This window comes from Drosophila navojoa, chromosome 4 (assembly GCF_054131105.1).
Source record: "Drosophila navojoa isolate 15081-1374.11 chromosome 4, UAZ_NAV_1.0, whole genome shotgun sequence".
In the NCBI taxonomy this organism is placed as follows: Eukaryota; Metazoa; Arthropoda; class Insecta; order Diptera; family Drosophilidae; genus Drosophila; species Drosophila navojoa.
In genome coordinates, this window is record NC_142892.1 from 3,582,016 (window position 1) to 3,607,686 (window position 25,671).

The following is a 25,671-nucleotide window of genomic DNA, read 5'->3' on the forward strand; positions in this document are numbered from 1 at the left end:
AATGCTTGAATTGAAATATTTGTCGAGGTAACCGGTATGTAAACTTTAACATTTGCTTTAAATGAAGCAAAATTCTTACCGGTTACCAGTAAATATATTTTCCGTATATATTTGACTTCAATTTATTCTAAATGCTTGTCAAAAATCATTTATAATAAAACTTAAACAGCTTCTTGTATGTACATAAATCTTAAGATAACCTCACATTAATTACAGCTCCCCAATTCTGTAAGCCTCTAATCTGATTAAGACCTTATATTTCGCTCTTGCCCCAAGCTCATAGATAGCCCTAAATCTATTACTATAGATGCATATCCGACTCATTAACGCACATGCCGAAAGAAATGCGGAATTTCGGGCGTGGGCTAGCATGGGCCCCGAATGATTTATGCAAGGGTCTCTCAGCGAACACCATAAAAATCGGCCGAAAAAAAAAGAGTTAAAGTGAGGTGCGTGCCGCTTAATGTCGAATCGTAATGGGGAATTGAGTTTGGCTCGTTATGAGTGATAGAGAGGGAGAGAGAAAGATAGAGAGATGTAGGGTGAGAGACTGACAGACTGAGAGAGCGCGAGGGGAGTTGGATAGAGGTAGAGCACTGTCCGACGGTTAATACTCCTCGACTTTTGTTGATCTTGAGAGGGAATACCAACTGTTGATTTATCTCTCGGTGAGCCGCTCGGCAGCTGCCGCCGCTGTCGCTGCCACTGTCGACGCAGCAGCAACGCCGGCGACTTACTGACCAAGTTTATAAAACTTTGGGCCAAAATGCAAGCGTCGCACAGTTGCTTCGACAACGTTGCACGCGCCGCCGTCGCGTAACCCTTCAAGGCAGTACAATACCTATATATATATGTGTGTATATATAGAAGCGAATACAAATGAAATTTTGTCGTGCGGTCGTTGAAGAGCGTTGAAACAGCAAAATAAAACGGGTTGCAGGGCCCAGGGCCAGGCATTGCGCTTTATCAGCCAACAGCTGAACGAGAAAAAAAAACTAAGAAAAAAAAAATAAACATCATCAACGAAAACGAAAGTCTGAAGCAACTAAAGTCGAGTAAAGTAAAAGAGTTAAAAGACACGCGGATCTTGAGATCTCGAGCTCAATAAACGGCATAAATGTAACACCAGATGCGTACTCGAAGACAAAGTGAAAATTGGTCGCATGCCAAAGTGCAAAAGAAATTAAAGTAAATCTGGAAAAAAAAACGCAAACAAATTTCGGATTATATACTTGGATATCAAATTTCATATATCATAAAAGAGAAGAAAGAGTAAGTGCTCTTAAGTGTTCTGTGCTTCAATGTAAACAAAATTTACGAAAAAAGTTGTTAATTGAAAGTTTTTTTTTTTTTTTTTTTTTTTTTTTTGATAATATTTATGGACACATTACGCTCAACTACACGCGCTCGCTCTCTCACTCTTTCTCTGTGATCTGCACAAGTCAATATTATGTAAGACCCCCCTCGGCGCTTCTCATTACCACACAGGCGGAGAGCCAACATCTGCCAAGAAGCAAGCCAAACAAAAACGCGCTGAGGAAAGCGAAATATGTAAAACGCTTTTGAACTCAGTTTTTATGTGACAATTTCTGAATGCGTTCAAAACTGTTGCGAGTCGAGTCGGCTTACAGCGCACGACCTTAATCAATGCCAGCAAAATAATTCTCGGTCAAGCAACAACAGCAACCGCAACAACAACAGCAACAACAACTCCCGCTCTTGCTGTAATAAGCCATTAAACGGAATTATTACGTGTCTCCTCCAGCTCGAGCACCAAAATGAAATCGAAAGCCCAGCAGGGCGAGCCCAAAAACCGGCTCAAACTTGAGCCACTGTTTGAGTCCAAGTTTGAGTCACGATTCAATGGTCAGTCGAGCTCAAAACTTGTCGGGAGATGTCTTTATAGTTGTTGTCGACTCACTGGTGTTGTTAGTGTTGTTGTTGCTGCTGTTGCTTGTTTTTATTGTTGTCAATTGAACCTTAGTCGTTGCGTTGACTACACGAAATTGGGTTGAGTTCGATGATTGTTGTTGTCATATATGTATATACCCAGCAGCTATTGAAAATGGGGCAAGCCATGGGGTAGATTACAGGTCGAAAGGAGAATAAATAAGGATAGATAGAAAATATAAAAAAATAAGCACAAATTATTTGAATTACTCTTAAAAGACAAGGTGGAAAAATAAACAAATTAAAACAAAACCAAAAAACCAAATAAATAAAAACAAAATAAATAAAAAACTAGGAACAATTTCATTACTTTTTTCATAAAAAAAATAAATTAAATACTTTTTGCCGAATATAAATTTAAATTATTAAATTGTATAGCATTTAACAAAAAAAAAAAAAAAAAAAAAAAAAAAAATATATATATATATATATATATATATATATATATATATATATATATATATATATATATATATATATCTATATCTATATATATATATATAATATTAAAATGAAAAAAATTATTAAATTAAAAATAGTAAAAATAAATCATGTTTGCCAAATTTTAATTAAAATTATTAAAATATTTTTATATTATTACAACAATATTTTAAAAACATTTTACAAGGCAACAAAATTATAATATTAAAATAAAATAAAAAGGAACATAGAAAATAATAAACCGAAATATAATAACTCATGAATTAAAGAAATATAATTTATATATTTTATTTAAATATTAATTTTATTTAAACATTTTTTTTGTAGCAATAAACATCTCTTGAACAACATTAAATAATTATTATTTTTACTCTTCATATTTAAGAGTAAGATTTCTAAAATGATTTAAATTTAAGATAAACTCAATTACGAGGCATTTCATAGTCCATCAGCTGCGAGTCAAGCTAAACTAATTGCTTTTTTATTTTGCCTTTGCTTGAGCTTTTGTTTTTGTTTATCTTTTTGTGCGTACCGAAAACAAAACTTTTACTGCGTTCGACTGATGCGTTTGTGAAAGAGTCAATAAGTAAATAAATAATCAAATAGATATTTATATGTGTATAGAAATGTGAGTGAAATAGTCAATGATAATAAATATTATATATAGATGTGCAAGTGTGCGTAAGCCGTAAGTAAAATTATGATTGACTCAAGTCAGTGTTGCATAACGAACAAAGAGCAGAGCCACAGGCGAAGGCAGCCAAGGCAGCGGCTCAAGCGGCGTATGCGCAATATTCTAAATAGAGGCGACGTAGGCGTGGCAGGCAGTCAACAAAAATTAGCTAATAATACATATATATTAATGTATTATATATATTAATGTATATATATATATTTATTACTTTTTGTTTACTTTCAGTCAAAAAAAAAAAACGAAAAGAAAAGAGTGGAAAAGCGAATTGGTGTCGACTTAATTAGCACAGTTCACAAAGTTAATTGAAATATATGTATACATATTATATATACATATATATATATATGACTATTACCAATAGCTAGTTGGCTACTCGGTCGACCTTCAGACTAGCCCAAAAAGCCAACAGCAAACGGGTTAAGCTAACAGACAATCATCGCAAGAGCTGCGCCACACACACCATAATCACAACAACAAATAAAGCAAGGTAACAACAGTTAGACAACATGGAGCTGATGGAGCTCATGGTGCGCACCTTGGGGCTGTTGTCATTAATGGGCGTGGCCAAGGGCGCCATCAACCAGAGCAACACAGCGTCGCAACACCAATGGCAACTGCAGCAACAGCAACAGCAACAACAACTGCAGCAACAACAGCAACAGAAATTAAAGTTTTCTATCGATTTTCCATCGTTTGTCGATGATTTCTATGAGCCGCATCTGACACGCACTTCGGTCATCTTTGGCCTGACCAAAGTTGTCAATGCCAGCCAGGTGAATGCTCAGTGCAAGGCGCACTTGAGGCAGGTGCAACGGGGCATACTCAGCAAGCAGCCATGGGCAATGAAAGGTGAGTGATTGACTGATTGAAGAGGTGACTGATTGATAGTTGCAATGCACTTAAGAAGAGTAGAGAAAGTAGGAGAGGTAGTAGACGTAGAGTAGGAGAGGTAGTAGACATAGAGCTATGCTAGCTGTTTGATTGAACGATTGACTGTCCGAGTGATTGATTGATGTTAAGCTTAGACTTAACATTAGAGATGGCTAGCTACAGCAGAAAGTAACAAACTATAAATAAAAGCGCATCAGCTGTTAACTGCATGGTTGACAGAGTCTTAGATTGACTGATTGACTGATTGACTGACTGAATGATTGATAGACTATGCTGCTGCCACATAAATGAATCATGAAATCGGTAGCTGGATTCTATATCAAATTGTTGAGTTGATTGATTGCTTGACGGACTGATTGATTGATTGATGATGATGAAACTGGGATGTTGACATTGCGAAATGTCAACTGCACTGATTCACTAATTGATTGATAGCCTGACAGATTGGTTGAGCTGTGAAACTAAACAATTATAAATATACTCTATTGGATCATTGATTGATTTATTAACAAAGTGATTGAAGATGAAGGACGACTGACTGGCCAGCATTAGGAAAACTGTCAGAGAGCTGTCTGTGGACAATCAATAACTGTTATTTTTTTTTTTAGAACCTATAGCTCGTGACGCAAATGTTTACCCTTCAGTGCACAAGTCTACAAAAACATTCGTTTGCATCTAAATTATGCTAAATTATTATAAAAGTAAAGCTCTAAGCATCCGCATCGGCAACGCAAACACTCGAGAACAGTTGAGACTTGTTGTCAATTAGCAACAGAAAACAAAACTTCTTGGCAAATATACAATCACTTGATTTATTTAAATAAATAGATAGTCCCAATGAGTCAGGAATACTCGACAGGGTAATTTGGTTTTAACAAGCGCATTAGCTCGGCTGTGAAATGGGATTTACCTTTTACAAAGTTGTAAATAGAAATTTGGGAAATACTTAAATGGAATAGGAAGATTTGAGGAATGAATTGTTGAGATCTAAAAGAAGTTCAGGTTTGAAGATTGTTGAACAACAGATAGAGAGCTAGATTAAGGACATTAAAGTAAAGATCATTTCAATCTTAGAAGTCTAAGACTGAAGACTGGCTCACATGTTAAGTGCTCCCAAGCTTACTAGCTCTAAATTCGACTGCCAAATAATGACTAAATGGGCCAAGTTCTAACTTCACAGTTGAATTCGTAAGGGAAAGAACCCAAAAGTTGATCTGTTGATCTATTAGCTGACGCTAGAAGACTATGAACTCAATCATTACCTTTTTAGCCACTCAAAAGGAGGACAAACTCTACTAAAATCCCACAAAATTCCGTCTTTTTGCAGTGTTGGATGCCTCCGGCACAAAGCCCTCGGGTTTTGTTTATGGCCAGAACTATTGGCTAGGCAGCCGGGAGGCGTGCAAGGGCGTGCAGCGGCCCGTGGGCATTACGTTGTCCAAGAACTTCGATCGGGTGATGCACCAGGGACTGATCACACAGCTGGCGCCCTTCGACATGGACTATCGGGTCCTCTACTTGCGCCACAATTCGCCGTGGCAGGTGGAGATCAAGCTGATGTCCGAGCAGATCATACACATTGGCCTGTGCCTGCCCAGCGCGTGCTCCTCGAGCGAGGTGCAGCACCTGGCCGCTGAGTACGTGGGCCGTGGAATGTTTGCGGAGAGCGACATCTACGACATACGGCCGGAGGTGCTCTACATGAAGGATCTGCAGTTGAGCGAGTCGTTCTATCAGCGGACTAGCTTTCGCCTGCTCGTCTCCTGTGTCCTCATCACCGCCGCTCTGATGCTCTGCGCCCAGCAGCTGCTGGCCGTGAAGAAGCTGCCTGGCTCTGGCGAGGATCTGGGTCTGGCTCCTGCTGAATCTGAGCTATGGCGTGCCCTTCACTCGCTGCTGCGACTGCAGAAGCTGCGCCAGCTCGTGAGCTGCTACGATGTGCCCGCCAACTGGAGCAGGATATTTGCGATACGCGAGTCCACGCCACAGGAGATACCCATCATGAATGGCTTGCGCTCAGTGTGCGCCATCTGGATCATGATCTTCCATGTGGTGTGGTTCATGTACTTCACGGTGCACAACAAGATCGTGCTCATCTCCTATGCGGAGCAGGCATTCTTTCAGTACGTCTCCTCGGCTCCACTGCTGGTGGATGTCTTCTTTACCATCAGGTAGCATCTCAGCTGGTTCTCCTAACTCGAATCCTTGCTCATTCCTTTTCGTTCTCTCTTTTCAGTGGCTTTCTGCAAACCTATAATTTTCTGCGCAACTCCGCGCAGCTGGAGGCAGTGCGTCAGAATGGCTGGCAGCAAAATTTGAAGCTCTTTGGGAAGGTGCTCTTCCACAGATACCTGCGCCTGGGCCCACTCTACCTGGTGGTCATGGCCCTGGTGGATCTCGTTTACGCCTACATTGGCGACACCTCGGTCTATCACATCAACGAGCGCTTCGACGAGATGTGCTCCAGCCATTGGTGGCGCAATCTGCTCTTCATCCAGAATCTCTTCGATCATCGCGATATGTGCGCCAATTGGAGCTGGTCGCTGGCCTGTGAGATGCAGTTCTTCATTTTGGCCAATGTGTTGCTCTTTCTGTATGCCAAGTAAGTGATGGATTGATTAAGGACTGAACGATGTACATCTACATTGAAATCTCTTTTGGCAGGCATCCCAAGCTAACCAAGGCCCTGGTAGCCACGGCGCTTCTGTCCACCGTAGCCTGGACCTATGGCATTGGCGTGCGCATCAAGTTTCAGCTGTCGTTCGATGCTGCCTTTGCCACGGGCACAGAGATCTACACATCTCCCTTTGTGCGGGTGCTGCCCTATATATTGGGTGCCATCACAGCCTGGTCGCTACTAGAGCTGCGTCCACAGCTGATGATGGGCGAACTGCGTGAGCGTTGTGCCTGGCACCTGGCGCTGCTCGTCTTCTTCGCCTGCATCTATTCCACGATTCGCAGGGATTTGGGTCCACTGTTGGCCATATCGCTGTTCGTGCTGGGACGGCTCTTCTTCTCGCTGAGCGTTTGCTGGATGATTGTGGGCAGCGCTCAGGGCAGAGGCGTCTGGTGGTCCCGCCTGCTGGAGGCCAAAGGCTTTCAGCATCTCAGTCGTCTGTCCTATGCCATCTATCTGCTCAATCCTCTAGTGATTGCCTTTTTCTATAGCCTAACAAACGCCAGCACCCATGCAGATCCCTTTATGCTGGTGAGTAGCAAGGATCCAATATTTTAATTTATATTCATTGTTTTATCAAATGTTTATTTTCCAGTGCGTTGTTACCTGTGGATTTGCTGTCATCGTTTATTTGACCTCCATACTCTTTTCGTTGGCCTTCGAGTTACCCTACAGCAATTTGTCCAGCATTTTGCTGAGGCGCAGTCAAAAATGCCTGAAAGATGCCTAATTATTATTATATATTGTTTTTATATATCCATATGTATATATAGACCGCCTACATAATTCAATTGTGATCGCTCCCATGTACAACTCATTTAGCGCGTATTTTAGGTTTATTCCATTTGTAAATAACTTTAAAATAATAAATAAAATATGAAAACTACAAAATTGTCTTTGCTGTACACAATTCAAATGCCCGCGCGCATTAACAGCTGTTTAGTATTTTTTGTAAATTTGGTATTTTGCCATAACCAAATATATCGTTTGGTATTTTAAAATTTTTTGGTATTTTTTAGTATCATATGCAATGCACATCAAGTTAAGAAATACAAAATGCTAAAAGAGGTCAACTATGCTTGGCAAGCATATTTTACTTAACAACAACACATGCCGACAAATTGTTTGTTATAAGTACATGAAATGTATATTATAATACTTAAATATTATTAAAAAACTGTTCACTTTAGTAGGTACATCAACGGAATTTAAATTGAACAGACTGCCTATCGATGTATCGATAGTTCACTGACTGACCCTTAATATTGGAAAGCGCGTGCGTATCGGCTTATTCTCTCGTTATCGCTCTCAGCTCAGCCTCTCTCGCGTCTTCCGTTTGGCAATAAACTGTTTAAATTTCGAGAATATATGAGTGTGAATGTTTGTGTGCGTAGGAAGCGCCCAAGTCAGTGGTACGCCGGCAGCTCTAAGAGAAGGTAACGCGCGATTTGGACGCGTATAAAAGAGTTGCAAAATTCAAGCGCGTGCGCCACAAAACAAAAAAAAGGACGCTTTGTTGTGTGCAATAACATTGTGAAAAATTCGCGCGATGCATTTGTTGAATTGCAATTAGCATAAATTAAATGAAAATCGTGTAAACAAATATGCCAATAAAATACGTTTGTACAGTGACAAAGTAAATGAAGGCGACAAAAGGAAATGTGAAAAATTTCCACTAGCCCGAGCCGAAGCGACGCTCAGCATCAGCATCAGCATCAAACGAAGCATCCTTGTGAGTGCCTCTCAGTGTGTATTTGCATGTGTGTGTGTGTGCGTGTGTAAGCGTTCCTGTGTGTGCTTGTGCGAGTCTGTGCTTCACTCTCACAGTAGCCACAGGCAATATGAATATGAAATATTTATATATACATAGGTACATGTATGTTAAATATCCAATCGGAAAGTTTGTCAAAGTGCAATGTGTCTAAAACAATTATAGAAATAATAGGTTTTTTAAAATTATGGCCAAAGCTAATTAATTATAATTATATTTGATCTATTATACGCTGTCAAATACAAAGTGATTAAATCAATTCAAAATGTAACAAAAACAACAAACAACAAAAGCGCATTGACTGGCTGATACCTTACAATGCACTGGCAAAACGAAACGGTATTTTGACTTTGCCATTCATTTTGTAGCAAATGCAAAAAAATATAACTACATAACCAGAGCAATAATACAGTAATTTGTGTTTTAGTATAGTTGAATTATAATGCTTATCTATTCGCGTGAGCTGATATTTTTTATAATTAAGCAACGCCTACTCAACCAACAGTTAATATAATCAAATCTAATCAAATTTAATTGCGAATTGAATTTTAGCAAGTTGCCTTGTCTGCAGGGTATTCACCCGGCGACTTGCCTTTTGTTCTGCTGTGGTCTTTCAATTCCTTTCTTATCCCCAACGCCTACAAAGGCCATTCCAATATTCCATCCTTGTGCATGTGTGTGTGTGAGCACGAGCGCGACCGTTTGCTTAATGTACAAATAAAAGAGCCAAAGCAATGACAGACAGAGCGCTAACGGTTAAAAACCTCCGTCAAGTACTGCATATAAATTATATATTTAATTACGCGTGAAAATGATGTTCATATTCGTGATTCCAGACATCTACACTTACTTATATACCATGTATATGTATATGTATATACGTGTATGAATGTGTGTATACTCAGCTCTTACCATTCTATATTTGTGAACTTCTCTGCCACCTGCCAGTGGCGACGCCAACGCCGCCCGGCGTAGGTGTCGTCGCTGCTTATCAGCAACGTAAGCATCATTGACCAATTGTTGTGCCCACTATAGCTCTCTCCCTCGCTCTCTCCCTTACACATGTTCGCTGTCTGTCTGGTGCGAAAAAAAAAAACAAAGATGAGCTAAAAATAAGCTAAGACGAAGTGCATTGTCGATTAAGTGCTCTAGAAGTAAAGCAGCAGCAACAAGCTAGCCGAAAGAAAACAAAATAGCTAAATGTTACCTCAATACTCTAAAGTCAGCTGCCAACTGGAATAACGCAAGACTGACAGACAGCACTGGCATCTTTCCATGTTGTGGTCTCGCTTTGGCTGCCGCGATTCCTTCTTGCTGCTCAATTGGTTTTATGTGTGCAATTTTATTGGCGTCTCTTCTTCTGCGACTGAAGTTTGGCAGAGCTTTGCATGTCGCGAGGCGACGCGCCTTGTGGGTCTGACCTTGAACAAGTTCAGCTGCACAGGCGCTGGCAGCGGCGTCGCTGGCGCTGGCGCTGTTGTTGTTGCTGTTGTTATTGCCTCTGCCGAAGCCTTGGCCTTGTGAATTTACTTAGCACACAGATACATACATGCATACATACATATGTATAAGCTAATAAGTTGTATGTTTATATACATACATATGTATATTTATATTTATATTCAATGTGCTGTATGTCTCTATGTTTATATGTATTTACTTGGCAAACACATACAATGTTATTAATATTTTTAGTAGCGCAACTGCTGCTGACGACGCTTTCTTCCATCACGTGCTCATATGCTGTGTTCCAGCAGCTTCCGTTAGCACGCGCTCTCTCACTCTGTCTCTCTCTCTCTCCCTTTCATTAATTTTCGGTTCTGCTGTTACATATGTACTCCGCTGAAGTTGGGCGCGCTGATTGCCTTCAATGTCTCCTCTCTCGCTCTCTCCATTGCTTTGTTTCTGTTTCATTATTCATTTTTATACTCTCATGTGTGTGAGCCAATGTGTCTGTGTGTGCAACTGCTTAATATGTTTATTTGCATTTGCTGAGAACATTTCAAAGCAAAATTATTCGCTGATATCTGTGCGTACATTGAACTCTAAGTCCACTGTCATTAGCTGCTTGTGACGTCACTAACAGTCGCAAAATTGTTTTCGTTACGTTTTCTTTTCGCATGTGATCTTATTGCCGTTTCTGCTGTCGTTAAAATGATTCACTTCAGTTTTGTATTTTTTATTGCTTTTTTTTGGTTTGTTTTGGCTGTCAATCAGTAGCAGGAATGTCTCTCTTTCGCTCACTCTCCCTTTCACTCCCAATTAAATGTTCATATAATCTCTCTCATGTAGCTTAAAGTTAGTAAAAGTCAACTACGAAATGTTGACAATGTCAGATAAAAATAGAACGACAAATTGTCCATTTTTGTGCTACCCTTTTAAATACCTTAATAGTATCATGAGCTTTATCGCACACTTATAAATGAGTACAGACGATAGCTACGTAGTGAACTGTATTGCGTTACTTATCATATCATATGAAAAATAATATTATATATGTATGTAACTTAGCTATGGTGTCAAATACGAATTTGTGTGTATTAAAGGGTATATATAGCTGACTATAGAGCAGCTGTCTGTTGCTCGGCTCTCACATTTTTATCATTGTTTGAGGTTGCCTTCATCAAAGTCGCTAGTAAATATATTTAATGAACTAGCTAATGCACTTCAAGCATTTCACGCGTACAATTTTATGGCTTGTTTAATCTAAAAGCTTCAACAAATATGTACACAAATGATTCCAGGCGCTGGCAAATACAATATATATTCTTTGTTTACAAATGGGCTATTAGTTCAGAATAATCGTAATGGTTTTTTGTTTGTGTGGCAAAGACTTTAAAAAACTGTCGCACCACAATCAATGCGCTTAGAGTATATAGAATATATGTCTTAATAATATATTGCCAAACAATCGGTAATGCTCTCTACGATTTCATCTTCCCAAGCTGAGCTCGATTAATGTATGAGAAACCTCAGGTGAACCAATAAATAAAGCAAATATATAAATGAATACATTTAAACATAAATGTATTCCAATGTATTCTCAAAACTAGGAAATCCATGCCGCAAACTTCATTGCTTCTCGCCCTATATCAAATCGAGCTAGCTAAAATTTTTCAGATGAGCCCGAAAGTCGAGCTAAACACATACAATCGAGAAACATAAACCCAGTTTGGTGTAAACAAGTCAAAAATAAAAAACACAACATATTCACTAAAGAACATTGAAAACATGTCATCCGGTTCATCAGACATCGATCCCGTTGAGTTGGACCAACCGCAGGTGCCACCCGTGGACAATTCCTCCAACGAGGAGCCTCAACCGGGCGTACAACGTCGAGGACGTGACGGACCCGTATACGTGCGTTCCCAGATTCAGACGGCGCGTCGCAATGCCCAGCAGATATATGATCGTCGTCCCCCGAATACACGGAACCGTTCGAGTAGCCAGCAAACGGAGTCGACATCACGGCCCAGGGGCATACAGTTGGCCGGACAAAACGGAGATGTCACTATTCTGCTGCGGCTGCTGTCGCAGAGTCCCGGCCAGCGGGAGCCGGAGGTGTGCACCACAATACGCATGACCATAGACGTGCCGGAGACTCCCTTGCCCATGATGAGTTCACAGACTATACATCCCTTGAATGCGACCATTTTCAGAATTCCGGCATCTGCAGGTCAGTCTCGGAGGCATCGTCGTCATCGGTCCCGACCAGCCCCAGAACCTTACCGACAACCACCGTCTGAACAAGGTTCACAGACAGGGACAGCACCACCGTCTGAACTAGGTTCACACCCAGGGGCAGCACCACCGTCTGAACTAGGTTCACAGACAGGGGCAGCACCACCGTCTGAACTAGGTTCGCGGGCAGGGACAGCACCACCGTCTGAACTAGGTTCACAACCAGGGGCAGCACCACCGTCTGAACTAGGCTCGCGGGCAGAGACAGAACCACCATCAGAGCCTGAGCTGGAGCTACCAGTGCAGGAGCCTGTAACTCCGGCTGATCCACAGCCTCAGCTAAGTCGTCGACCTTCATTGCAGTCCCAGTCCGGGGCGCAAGAACTAGACCCTAATCCCTTAAACCCCAATCCTAAGAACCCTTCTTCAAAATAAAGCGCGTAGTGCAGTGAATGACTTAAATGTTTCATAAAAAATTGACTAATGTTTGAAAATAAATAATAAAAACTTATGCGGTTTAGTTGCAATTGGAATCGCGAGAACTTGAGATAAACGAAAAGATCATCATAAATATATTGTGTTCATGCAAAGTTCGACAGTCAAGTAATGGAAAAATTACTCATTTAATGCTGATATACCATTCAAATATCCATAAGTGCATACATAAATATATATATGTACATAAAATATATCGGTTTTCTTTATAATCCGATTTCTGGAGAAATATAATGCAGCAGAAATCTGCATATAAAGAACTTTTTTCCTCTATGGGATTATAAAACGGGTTGTTGACTGGACATTTTCATTCCCAGTTTCTCTCTCTCTCACTCTTTCTCTCTTACTATGTATGTCTTTCAAGACTTTATTTTGGATTCTCAAATGCCTGCATGTTCTTGCATGCATATATTCTCTTTGTCTGCCTTTATGAATATACAAAACACCCAAATAAGAAACATAAGAGCTTTGCCACGCCTTCAATTTGAACCAGCGCCTCTTATTGAGCGTGCGTGCCTGCCATTCGTTTGGGCCCCGAGCAGGCAAAATGACGCTAACGATGGCAGCACAGCTTATACGGCCGTCTTGTGGGGGTATGGGGGTGATGTGGGCACTACAACTGGTCATTGGCCCATTTTCTTGTGAGCCGCGACAGCCGTGAAAATGTAAACAAAATGCGCGTAATTAAAATTTCATACGCGATGAAAAAGGACAAGGAAATATTAAGCATAAATAATTGATAGGCAGCTTGGGTGTGCCCATTTGCATGCCATAAACACATAGACATACACACAGATATATGCATATATATACATGTATATAAGTGTGTTTTTTCCCTACATATATCTGGATTTATATATCTAATACTCTTTGTTAGCTGTTGACAATTTTTAATTGGCAATTTGCGCCAACGTTTGCCCGTCAATCAAGCTGAAAGCTCTTGCTGACTGAGCTCCTTTTTGCTCTCACCCAAGCGCTGTCTCACTCACTCTCGGTGTCGCTATCTCTGTTCCCTTATCTTCCAGCCATCTTGGGCGCTCATTGAATATAGTTTCAAGTGGTTCCAAGATGGTTTTTGCTGCTGATGAATGCTCCTGACAGCTGATGGATAGCTGCTGCTGCTGTCATGCCCTAACTGCGATATACATACATATAGAAATATGTACTTATGTATGCTTCTACTATTTACGGTTGTGGACGATAAAATAGTAGCAATACTTTAGTGTATCGGTAGTCATTAATGTAGCTTTATAAATGCTTCTATAGGGTAACTGCCAGTCAAGCTAGCTCTAAAAAATATAAATAATAATAATACAGGATATCTGCTAGTCTAGCAGAGTCAACTCTTGCCTTTTGGTTGCACTTTCTGCTTCTTATTTTCTCTTGTGCCTTATCTGCATCCTCTTGTGCAATGCGATATGGGCATGTGGCAGGAAGCTGCAGGCTGCCACATAAATGAACGCAGCTCTATGACGCACAGTTAATTACGCATGCTTGTGTGTGTGTGTGTGTGTGTGTGTGGCACAACGAAACGCTGGCAGATTGTTTCCTACATCTTTAACAAATTTGCGGGCTATGCAACCTATTGCGCCCACACAACTGCAGATGCAGCTACAGATACGACGAGCAAAAGATACAGATACAGATACAGATACACATACATAGTCACAGCTACAGCTACAGCTATAGATATAGATACAAATGCGAGTAGTTGACACATCCGACTGACTGTCTGGCAGGCCGGCATTATTATTTCGCATTTGTTGTGTTTGTGTGGCAAAGCATTTAAAAAACTGTCGCACCACAATCAACACGCGACACAAATGGAGATCGAGTGGCTGAGCGTGGGGTGCGCGGCGTTGCTGTTGCATGTTGCATGTGGTAATTGCGGCTTGTTAACAAGAAGAAAACTGAGAAGTTGCAAGAAGCAACAGCAAAAAAAAAAAAAGAGTCAAATATAAGTAGCTGTTATGACACGCCCCTCTTGCTTGGAGCAGTTGTGCAACTCCTCCGGAAATGTCTCACAGATGTGGCACAAGCAGAGATTTGTTGCAGTGAGTCAATAAAAGCTTCGAGTATATACAATATATGTAAGTCTTAATAATATATTGCCAAACAATCGGTAATGCTCTCTACAATTTCATCTTCCCAAGCTGAGCTCGATTAATGTATGAGAAACCTCAGGTGAACCAATAAATAAAGCAAATATATAAATGAATACATTTAAACATAAATGTATTCCAAATAAACAAACATAAATCTATTCTCAAAACTAGGTTACCCATGCCGCAAACTTCATTGCTTCTCGCCCTATACCGATTGGAGCTAGCTAAAATTTTTCAGATGAGCTCGAAAGTTGTGCTGAACACATTCAATCGAGTAACATAAACCCATTTTGGCGTAATCAAGTCAAAAATAAAAAAAAACCACAATATATTCACTAAAAATCGTTGAAAACATGTCATCCGGCTTATCAGACAACATTCCCATTGAACTCAGATATCGGCCGGTTTCACCCGTGGACAATCTCTCCTTCGAGGAGCGTCAACAACAACAGGCCGCACAACGTCAACGACGTGACGGACCCGAATACGTGCGTTCCCAGATTCAGACGGCTCGTCGCGATGCCCAGCAGATATATGATCGTCGTCCCCCGAATACACGGAACCGTTCGAGTAGCCAGCAAACGGAGTCGACATCACGGCGCAGGCGCATTCACCTGGCCGGACAAGACGGACATGCCACTATTCTGCTGCGGCTGCTGTCACAGAGTTCCGGCCAGCGGGAGCCGGAGGTGTGCACCACAATACGCGTGACCATAGACGTGCCGGAGACTCCCTCTCCCATGATGAGTTCTCAGACTATACATTCCTTTAATGCGACCATGAGAAGTCCGGCATCTGCAGGTCAGCCTCGGGGACATCGTCGTCATCGGCCCCTACGCCCACAGCAGCAGCCATTGGAAACGCAAATGGGCGTACCAGCCCCAGAACCTAACCGACAATCACCAGAGTCGGTGGGACAAGCAAACCATACCAGTGATACCGCTACCAGCTGTAACAGTATCACTGGTATGGTTAGCCTCCCCAACGAAGGCAGCCCATACTAACGAGACATCTGATTTTGGTTGTGGGGTGGCTTTTCCCGCAGTCCAAGTGTCGGCCAGACCCACCGTCGGAGCTAGGTTCACCGCCAGGGACAGAACCACCATCAGAGCCTGAGCTGGAGCTACCACAGCCTCAAATGGGACAACAATCAGCCTCAGATTAGTCGTCATCATAGTCCCAGTCCGAGGCGCAAGAACTAGAAAAATAAATAATAAATACTTTTATGCTGTTTAATTATTTGGGTTTTTAAAATTCAGAATAGCTGTAATTGGAGTCGCTAGAACTTCAGATGAAGGAAAAGATCATAATAGAGAATTCTCTCTCTCTCCCCTCTGAGTAATCTCACTCTATTACCATTTTTAGACAGAACTGGCCAGATACTTTGACAACTAACTATATTTTACGATTCGATATAATATGACGTATGAAAGATTTAATATTACATTACGATATATATAAATCCAAAAATCTACAACAATTTTAGATATGTATATATTTAGTAAACAACTTCCGTTTTTTGACCTTTTTCACTTGTTTTTCGTTTTCACGTTTTATTAGAGCTCTTCAAATGGCAATAGCCAACTAAATGCCGATAAAAACAAGCTCTCGTCTGTCTGTGTGTGCGTGTTTGTCTGGCCTTTAGTCCGCTAGGTGCTAAACACATTTCCAGCCAGAATTTATAACAATTACACTGGCATACACAGACGCACACACATACATGCACGTGTACATATCACCTGAGCAGCACATCATATGAAAATGTTATTGAGAAAAATAACATGAAAATGCTCGCACATTTGTTTGCCCTGCCATTCAAGCCAAGTGGCAGAGGCTGTCAGGCATTCAAAGCGTTTTTGGACAAGAGCCAAGTTATTTGGCCAACCTGCTGCCGCCATCGAGTGAAAGCCAAAAGCGTCGCTGCCACAGAGGGGGGGAGGCGGGCGGTGGGAGGTGGGAGGTGGGAGTGACTGGCGTTGGCCCTGCATTGTGTGTGTCTGCTGCAAATCAAAGCCTCGATAAACAATACGCGACAACAACAACGAAAACCAGCAGCAAAGTTGGCCCCAAAAACTGCAGCGATATAATCTAACCTTCGACTTGAATGAAAGCAAAAACTAAAGGAAATAAAATAGCCAACAACAAGCAGCAAACACAGTTGCCTTTTTTTTTTTTGGCGAGTGCAAAAATGCAAAAACTTGCGAAAAAAAAAACATGAAGAGTTTGAAATTCCAATGCCTGGCGACTGACGATTGGCGACTGGCGACTGGCAGGCAGCCCAGATACCCTGCACACTCCAGTCTAGTCTCGCGGCAGACTTTGAGGTCCGCTGTCCGGCCCCTTGTTTGTCGTCTTACTTGAGCCCTCACCCTTTTAGTGCTGTTATCATGCAGCCTAACGATTCGTATATGTGCATTGGAATGTGGCATGGTGATTCATGGCTACAGTGGCTTGCATTAATTTAGCAACACTTGAGTTGGCCAAACTTTGAAAGGAGGCCAATCGATTGCCAATATACTAGATATAGATGTAGATCTAGATGTAGATGTAGATGTAGATGTAGATGTAGATGTAGATGTAGATGTAGATGTAGATGTAGATGTAGATGTGTAGATGTGAGATGTAGATGTAGATGTAGATGTAGATGTAGATGTTAGATGTAGATGTAGATTGTCGATGTAGATTATAGATGTGATAAGATGTAGATGTAGATGTAGTGTAATGTGGATATAGATGTAGATGTGGATATAGATATAGATATAGATATAGATATAGATATAGATATAGATATAGATATAGATATAGATATAGATATAGATATAGATATAGATATAGATATAGATATAGATATAGATATAGATATAGATATAGATATAGATATAGAATAGATATAGATATAGATATAGGAGATAGATATAGATATAGATATATATATGATATATTGATTATAGATAAGATATAGATATAGATATAGATATAGATATAGATATAGATAGATATAGATATAGATATAGATGATAGCTATAGATATAGATATAGATATAGATATAGATATAGATATAGATATAGATATAGATATAGATATAGATATAGATATAGATATAGATATAGATATAGATATAGATAGATATAGATACAGATACAGATACAAATACAGATACAGATATAGATATAGATATAGATATAGATATAGATATAGATATAGATATAGATACAGATACAGATATAGATCCATTTCAATCCCTATTCATTTTCTGTTAAATTCAAATGCTATGAAATTTCCTATATATCAGTTTATATTAGTTAAAATTGCATTATTTAAACGTGAGGAAGGCTATACTGTGCTATATATATTACAATATGCTGCCAGTGCATTTTGTCTTGCAAACTGCAAGTTTTCAGTTGCAGTCGCCGACACCAGTTGTCTCTCTTACCTCCCTCTCTCTCTCTCTCTCTCTCTCTCGTTCTCCGCTGACGTCATGGCTTAAGTGAATTTATATGCAGCTTGTTGTTGGGCTGCTGTTGTTGCTACTTCTTGTATAGCCCGCTCTCGTGTCCTGGCCACCGGGTTGGGGCGTGGCAGTAGTGTTGCGTGTCTAGGCGCCCTATGCCATGCTCCGTCGCACCCGACAGCCTGGCAACCCTTGTACATAGGTATATGGCTATGTGGCGCTTGCTCCCCACCCGCCCCCGGCTCCCCTGCGACCCGACTCTGAACGCATTTACATGAATGTTAAAATTTTATTGCCGTCAATGCGGCCGTCCCGCTGGCGCTTTCCACCTTCGGTTTGGTTCATTTTTCGCTCCTTTAATAACCTTTGCCATGAACTTTGTAACGGTTAAAAAAAACCCCCCCCCCCCCCCCGACTCTAATAACGACGACAGCAACAGCAACTGCGGCGTCAATATTGATCTGCACTTCCTATATTTGCCGTCAGACCAACTCGAATGGCAAATGGCTTTCAGTTGGCAATATGTGATGCGGTAAGGGTTTATTGCCTAACCGTAATTAGGCAATAGATTCTACACTTGATATGGCTTATCTTATCACTTATCGATTTACATTTATCTTATCGCTCTGGCAAACCTCGGGAACACGCCCGTTTATTTCTGACGAATTATCCACAGTATTCATGTCATTTCATTTTTGGAATAAGCTTGTGTTTCCCTTGTAAATATTAAAAATAACAGAGAGAGGGAGACAAAGTGCAATGCCGACGTCACACAAGTGTTTGTATACCATTTTTATTGGAGTAAATTTATAAAATGTTTGTATGTTGATTAAAAATTTAAATTGTCTGCTGGCAACCGCAAAAAAAGAAAAAACCATCTGGTTTAAGCGTCCCCCGGGTGTAGCAACGTCCCTTGAGCGTCCTTATGTCCGGATTCCACTGTAACTGAATCTGATTAATTGAATCATAGTTAGGGCATTACCAGAGCCTACATTTGATTCGACTCCCATGTGTTTGCTGTAAGTGTGTATAAATTATAATAGCCATATACACGCACACTGATAAGCACACACCAATATACATATATATTCACATAAAAAAGAAGAAATTTATGCACTTGGAGTAAAGAACTTGGCTTATTTTTAGCTAAACGTCAATATGTTAGTCACTCAATCAGTCAGTAATGAATCAATATATATGTATACGTACATACATACTTATGTTTATGTGTAGTAAATTACATTGCAATTGCTTAAGAATGCAGACACCGCAAATTTCAATTACACTTAGCCAATGCTTGTATCTGTGTGTGTGTGTGTGTGTGTGTGTGCGTAAAGTTGCAGTTACGTGACTGTCTGTGCAGCTGCGGCCGCCTTTTGTGGCAACATGTTGTAGACGTGCTTCTCAAACCTGAATAAAATATTAAAGTTTTAAAGAGCCTGCCGGAAATTGAGGGCAAAAATAGCTCCAAATAAGCGAAGTCGAGCTTGCGATTGAGCCCCAGTCATGATACATATATGCGTATGTAAATTGATTGAGTATACAATATTTTTGGCATCAGTTGCCAGTTGATTTTTAAATCATTTCTCTTTTTCACACTTCACAAAAAAAAATATATACATATATATAAATAAAAATAAAACAAAAATTAATAAATAAAAAAATATTTAACATAGTTATTTATTTTGCCGCATATTTTATAAGAAAAGCAAATATAAAAATTTTAAAAAAATTTCTATAATTAAAGCAGACTACAAATTATTTTATTCCGTTTAATAAACAGCTAAATTTAGTTTTGCCTTGAAATGCTTCCAATATAGCTTAAATGCTAGTGTATATAATGCTCAAATTCACGGAAAACTGTTAACAGATATGCGTCGATTGATTATTGCATTTTAATCTGACACGAGCTACCAAAAAAAGAAAATATATGTATATAAAAATTAAACTCTCGTATCTAAATGTGCCTCGAATTGTTGCGATAAGCGCACCACGTCAAGCTGATAATGAGCGTATTCCCTAAGAGGGTTATGAAGTGCGTTTGACCGCATTCGCTGTTAGCGCAGTCACTCGAGGCTGGAATCCATCAGGTGTCTATTTGGCCCATACATTTATTATGACAGGTGGTATGCCAGCATATCTATAATTGAATGTCAACGACATTATCGTATGATAGGCCAATGTTAACTAAATGGTGCATAAATTTTGACATAACCAATGGGCATTTCATTGATTACACTTATCATCAATCGAATTTAATGAAAAAGCAAGAGGTAAAAATACAACGTGATTAAAGCATTTTATGGCAAATTTTCGGACTAAACAATGGAGTTCTTTTATCTGTTAAATATTCTGAGTCACCTAAGTACTATTTGTATTTATGTCTAAGGCTTTTTAAGAAAATGTGTTGCATGGTCAAGAAAAAAGTAAAAATAATTTTGTTTGCATTTTTTCAAGAAAGTCGTTTTACTTTAGTTTCAGAGTGGGTTTTCTTGAAGGAAATATATATATATTTTTTAATAGTTTTTCATTTAATTTATAATATTTTTTTTTTTTTTTATATAATATGTTTATTTTTTTGTAATATAATTTTTTATTTATTTTTTTTTTAATATTTTTTTTTTTAATAAAACTGATAAAAAAAATCATTTTTTTTGTATATATATAATATTTTTTATTTATATTATAATAAACGTATTTTATTATTTTGAATATATTTAATAGTACATTTTATTTATAATTGTCTTACAGTTCATTATTTCTGACTTACAACTTTGGCTAGAAAACAGCTAAGTTGCGCAGCACTGTGCGCAGCTATCAATAACGGGGAGTGGGTCATTAAATTGAACTTCGACTCGAACTCTTGGCCCGTGGCTCGCTCACTCACTCGCTCGGACTCGCTAAGCGCACGTCCTTTCGCCAGTTGCCAACACAGTTAGAGAAAAATTAACTTGTTTCTCATATGTGTCTGTGTCTGTGTGTGTGTGTGTGTGTAGTTCTCCTACCCTAAGCGCCCGCTCGCTTTTGCCTGCTTAGGTCATGGCGTGCTCAATTAAATTACTGTTTATTCTTCGCACCTGTGTGCGCGCATTGCAGATAAATCGCTGACTGATGGCGATGGAACAAAAAAAATTAATATAATTACAGTATTGTCCGACTAAAGTGGACATGAAATTTGGTACTCTTCGGTAATACTTTTTTAATACAAAAAACTAAACTAAAAGTTAGTTAGCTAATAGGAATTCGCAGCTCTGTCAATGTAAATTATCTCTTAGGCAGTCTTCACTGTATTTTTATTCCATTAATAATTGTTATCAATTTCCTCCTTTTTTTGCAGCCACGTCAATTGTCAATTAAATGGCAAAGCCACGCAGAAAACGCTTCCGTTTGAGGTGCAACCAGAAAGCAGTGAAAGCTCCGGTGGTGCACTATAATGGCTGCAGTAGTTAATCGTGCCACAAGCAACAACAACAGCAGCAGCAGCAGCAGCAGCAGCAGCAGCAGCAGTAGCAGCAACAACAACAAGAGCAACAGAAGCAACAACAACATGTCTAAACGTTACTTAGGCATACTCTTCTTCTGCTGCTTTCTGTTTATTTGGCGAACAATCACAGATGAGCCACCGCCAGCTGCAGCAGCAACATCCCAGCAGCAACAGCCGCAACTGCAATCGAGTGCCAATGGCAGTAAACCAAACCAAATAATACACGACCCTAGTCGCACTCAGCCACTTAATAGCAACCTTAGTAGTTATTCTAATTATTATTATTATTATAGCCCTAGCCTAGTTAGTCTAGATAATGCGGCGACGCCCGTGCCATCGCCCACAGCAGCTACATCATTCCAGCCGTCGCATCAGCCATCGGATGCCAGCCAGCTGATCGATCTGCATCACTTTGGCTATCTGATGGAGCAGCCTGCATGTGAGCCGCACATTCTGGCTCTGATCTTGGTTCATACGGCGCCGCGGAATGCCGAGAAACGTTTGCTCATACGCCAAACGTGGGGCGGCTTGGCCACAGTAGCAGCGCCGTCGGCGTCGACGTCGCCGTCGCCGTCGCCACTGCGCGTCGTCTTCCTTTTGGGAGCCGTGCCCCCAACGGAGCCAGAACTGCAATATTCACTGGAGCAGGAGAATGCTCGATTCGGGGATATGGTGCAGGGCAACTTCCAGGATGCCTACCGCAACATGACCTACAAACATGTGATGGCACTCAAGTGGTTCAACAGCCACTGCTCGCACGCTCAGCTGCTCATCAAGGTGGACGACGATGTCTATGTGAATACACCGCAATTGCACAAGCTGCTGCGTGAGCAGCAACAGCAACCGCAGCCGTTGCAACTGCAACAGCAACAACAAACGCCCCAGCCCAGCTTGAATCGAACGCAGTCGCTGCGTTCGCTGCTGCAGCAACCGCACGAGCTGCTCTTCTGCAAGCCTGTGCTCAAGTCGCGAGTGAAGCGCTCCTATAGGGTGAGTATAAGTGAGAGTGAAAGAGACGAAGTAAGACTTATAGGTATACCTAAAAGTTGCTATTGACTGGTATCATTGTAGGATCAAAATTTGAACAAGTTCTTTCATATATCATAAGCCTTTCCTTATATTAGCCTCAGTTTTCTAAAAAGTCTGGAATGATATCCATCCAAATGCCTTTTCGGCTATATTAAACAAAGCATAATTAACCTGATATCTTCATAAATGGAATGTTAGCTAAGGGTTCATCTCTTCATTTGATAAAGTTTATTTATCCATGATCTCTATAAAGCGTGACTTAATCTGGATACATTCTATTATCTTGTCACAAGTTCTACCCAACTATACCGATATTACCTATGTTGCTTTTACTCTACTCAATAGGTAGATTAAATATTATATAAGACTTGAGTTGTTCCTAAGCTCCATTAAGCATAGCAACAACTTCCTGTCACGCATCAGAGCGGAAGCTCTGCATTATTAGAACCTTGTTTACTTAATCAATTTAGCCAAATTTATGCTCTATTTGCTTTATTCCTTATCCAAGTAAAAAACATATGAACAATCAATAAACCCCATCTAGTGTTGAGCTTTAGTACTAACATCTTCGAAATACTCAACACTCACACAAATCTTTCTCTCTCTTTTCTTCACAGTCAAAGTGGCGCGTCAGTTTTCGAGAATATCCCGCCCATTATTATCCGCCGTACTGTCCGGGCTTTGCGATCGTCTATTCGCCGGATGTGGTGCAGCGTCTGTACCAGGCGGCGCAGCACAGCAACTACTTCTGGGTAGATGATGTGCATATCACTGGGGTCCTCGCACAGCGTACAAATACAACGATAACCACACTGCAGCCGTATGTGCTCTATGAGACGGACTGTGAGCGTTTGCTGAGCGGCGAGAGTGATTTGAGGCAGCAAGAGTTTCTGTTCACGTGGCACAGCATCTCGCCGGAGCAGGTGAACAGCTTGTGGCAGTTGCATGTGGCACAGAACTATACAACTGTGCAACTGGAGGCGGATGTCGGCCCGGAGACGGGCCTCAGCTAGCTTTAAATATATATGGGGAATTTGTTTTGGCTGTTTTTAATTCTCTTTGCATTGTATTCAGGGTTCGTCTCTCTCTCTCTAGATACTTAATTAAGCTGTTAATCTAGACTCTAGTGTTTAGTTTATTAGTTATTTAACTTAGTTAGCATTTGATAGTTGAAGATGATTAGAAGGGGGAGGATGATGATAAGAAGAAGTTGATAAACATTGCAAGTCAAGTAAACCACCAACCACCTGCCTACAATCATTCGTATATATCATATTTGATAGCATATATAACTGAAGCATAACGATAAGTCATTTATAGAATACAAAAGCCTCTCTGGGTGATAAATACAAACAACACACACATACATACATACAAACATTCGCATATGCACAAATCTTAAGAAATATATAGCAAAAACAAAAAACCGAAAACTTTTAATCCGAATATAAATGAGAAATAATTGTAAAACATGACAAAACTGCAAATGTTTGGTCTGATCAAAATAAAATTGTTTAACTTATTTTGTATAAATGATAGACAAAAAAAAAGAAGATATATATACATATATATAATGGCATGTGAAATCTGTTGAACGTACTTAGTGAATCAAATGAAAATTTACCTATGATGTATTTTTTGTATTCGTCTATAGCAAAAAGTAAAACTATCTAATTTTTTTGTATTATTTAATTGAATAGAACAAAAAAACAAAAATGAACGAAATACAAATGAAAAAGTGAGTCAAAAGAGGGAACATTTAAGCCAGGAACATTAACACAAATATCAAAATGAGAACGAAGGAAAATGAGAAATGACAACAAATATATATGAAAAATTTGTAACAAATGAAATTTATAAATGTCTAAATGAAATTAACTAAATGTTCAAGTTTGTCAAAAATTATATACATACATGCATACTCATATATGTGTATATATAAAACGAAAATAAAGAAACAAAACTTACAAATTGTACAATGTAAACGATATAAAAAACGTACAAAATGTTGAATTTGTTTAATTGAGCTGCTTGGCAGAAGGGCAAAGCGCAAAGCAGTTGAAAAATGATGAGCTGCTTTGTTGCTCTTAGAATGAGTGTCATATCATTTAGCTTTCTGGTGCGCATGTGTGAATAGCAAAGCAGATTGTTTCTTCTCTTAGAGATGATAAAGCAGTGTGCTATAAGTTTCAGCTGCAAAGCAGTTTCATTTTCATTAAAACCTCTAAATTCTATTTCAAAGCTCATGGCAAGGCTGCAACTGCTCATCATATGTATGTCATTGGAAACCTGAGTTTCGTAGCATTCAGCTTTCATACGGCTACTGAAAGCGGGCATATTTGAATTTTATTATATTCAACTTTGCTTAAAAAGCCATAACAAATTAACGTACAATCAACAAGCTAATACTAATTGCTGTTTGCAAAAAGTCTGACAAATGACAAAACTTATGAATTATTAAAACAGCGCTTGAAATCGAAACAGCTGCACTCAAGGACATGCGAAAAATATCAGCTTATCTCCTCAATGCGCCACGTTGAACAAACACTCGAACTTTGACATTGGCCGCATGTGTGTATTTATTTTAAGCACACGATTTGGAGTGCATGCGCCAAAGGTTTTCCTTTAGTTTTTTTCTTCCCCCGCCTATTTGACGGTGATAGGCCCCACACACCCACAATTGCTAGAGTGTGACGTCCTTTGGCCCTTTCACAGTGCTAATGACGATGTCTGTCTATTTGCCGCAAATTGTTGCATGTCCAGCGTGGTTCAGTGTGCGCTCATTGGTCAGCGCGTGTGGACATCAGAAACAGGACAAGGCTTCTTGAATTGCTGCCGTTGGATTGTTTGTTTTTGTCGACTAGTTGCCTGCAAAATGGGTTCGGTAAGCCAATTGAGATTTACTTTTAGTTTTGTTCTTGCTACTGCGTATTTGTTTTAGCCGTTTCTGGGGCTTAAACAAAGCAAGACGAGTGGCACAGAACAACAGCAAGCGCTTGAA

At 39.9% G+C, this 25,671-nt stretch overlaps 3 protein-coding genes and 1 long non-coding RNA gene across 9 annotated transcripts in view; 3 read left to right on the forward strand and 1 right to left on the reverse strand.

The window, feature by feature from the left end:
* Positions 1–775: 775 nt before the first annotated feature.
* Positions 776–7,544, forward strand: LOC108652581 (nose resistant to fluoxetine protein 6). The gene is made up of 6 exons (XM_018102794.3): positions 776–1,272; positions 3,311–3,934; positions 5,304–6,147; positions 6,213–6,578; positions 6,641–7,184; positions 7,249–7,544. The coding sequence occupies exons 2-6, from the start codon at positions 3,592–3,594 to the stop codon at positions 7,381–7,383; spliced, it is 2,232 nt and encodes a 743-aa protein (XP_017958283.1). The 5' UTR covers positions 776–1,272; positions 3,311–3,591; the 3' UTR covers positions 7,384–7,544.
* A 405-nt stretch (positions 7,545–7,949) lies between these two features.
* Positions 7,950–24,408, forward strand: LOC108652427 (beta-1,3-galactosyltransferase 1). 2 transcript variants are annotated; one of them, XM_089260169.1, is made up of 3 exons: positions 7,950–8,385; positions 21,495–22,631; positions 23,288–24,408. In XM_089260169.1, exons 2-3 carry the CDS (start codon positions 21,591–21,593, stop codon positions 23,681–23,683), a joined length of 1,437 nt encoding a protein of 478 aa, XP_089116295.1. In that variant the 5' UTR covers positions 7,950–8,385; positions 21,495–21,590; the 3' UTR covers positions 23,684–24,408. The 2 variants fall into 2 exon arrangements, with proteins under 2 accessions (XP_089116295.1, XP_089116296.1); XM_089260170.1 differs by lacking the exon at positions 7,950–8,385 and adding an exon at positions 8,472–8,763.
* On the reverse strand, positions 8,618–10,564 carry LOC149091334 (uncharacterized). The gene is made up of 2 exons (XR_016196800.1): positions 9,337–10,564; positions 8,618–9,264 (listed from the first exon to the last, which is right to left on the reverse strand). It is a non-coding gene; the product is annotated as an uncharacterized LOC149091334 (long non-coding RNA).
* A 991-nt stretch (positions 24,409–25,399) lies between the features above and the next one.
* LOC108650099 (band 7 protein AGAP004871) overlaps positions 25,400–25,671 on the forward strand; it is a 42,540-nt gene continuing 42,268 nt past the window's right edge. For all 5 annotated transcript variants that reach the window (XM_089260161.1, XM_089260164.1, XM_089260163.1 and 2 more), the window contains exon 1: positions 25,400–25,554. In XM_089260161.1, coding sequence (XP_089116287.1) covers positions 25,426–25,554 — 129 coding nt within the window. In that variant the 5' untranslated portion in view covers positions 25,400–25,425. The remainder of the gene's footprint in view (positions 25,555–25,671) is intronic.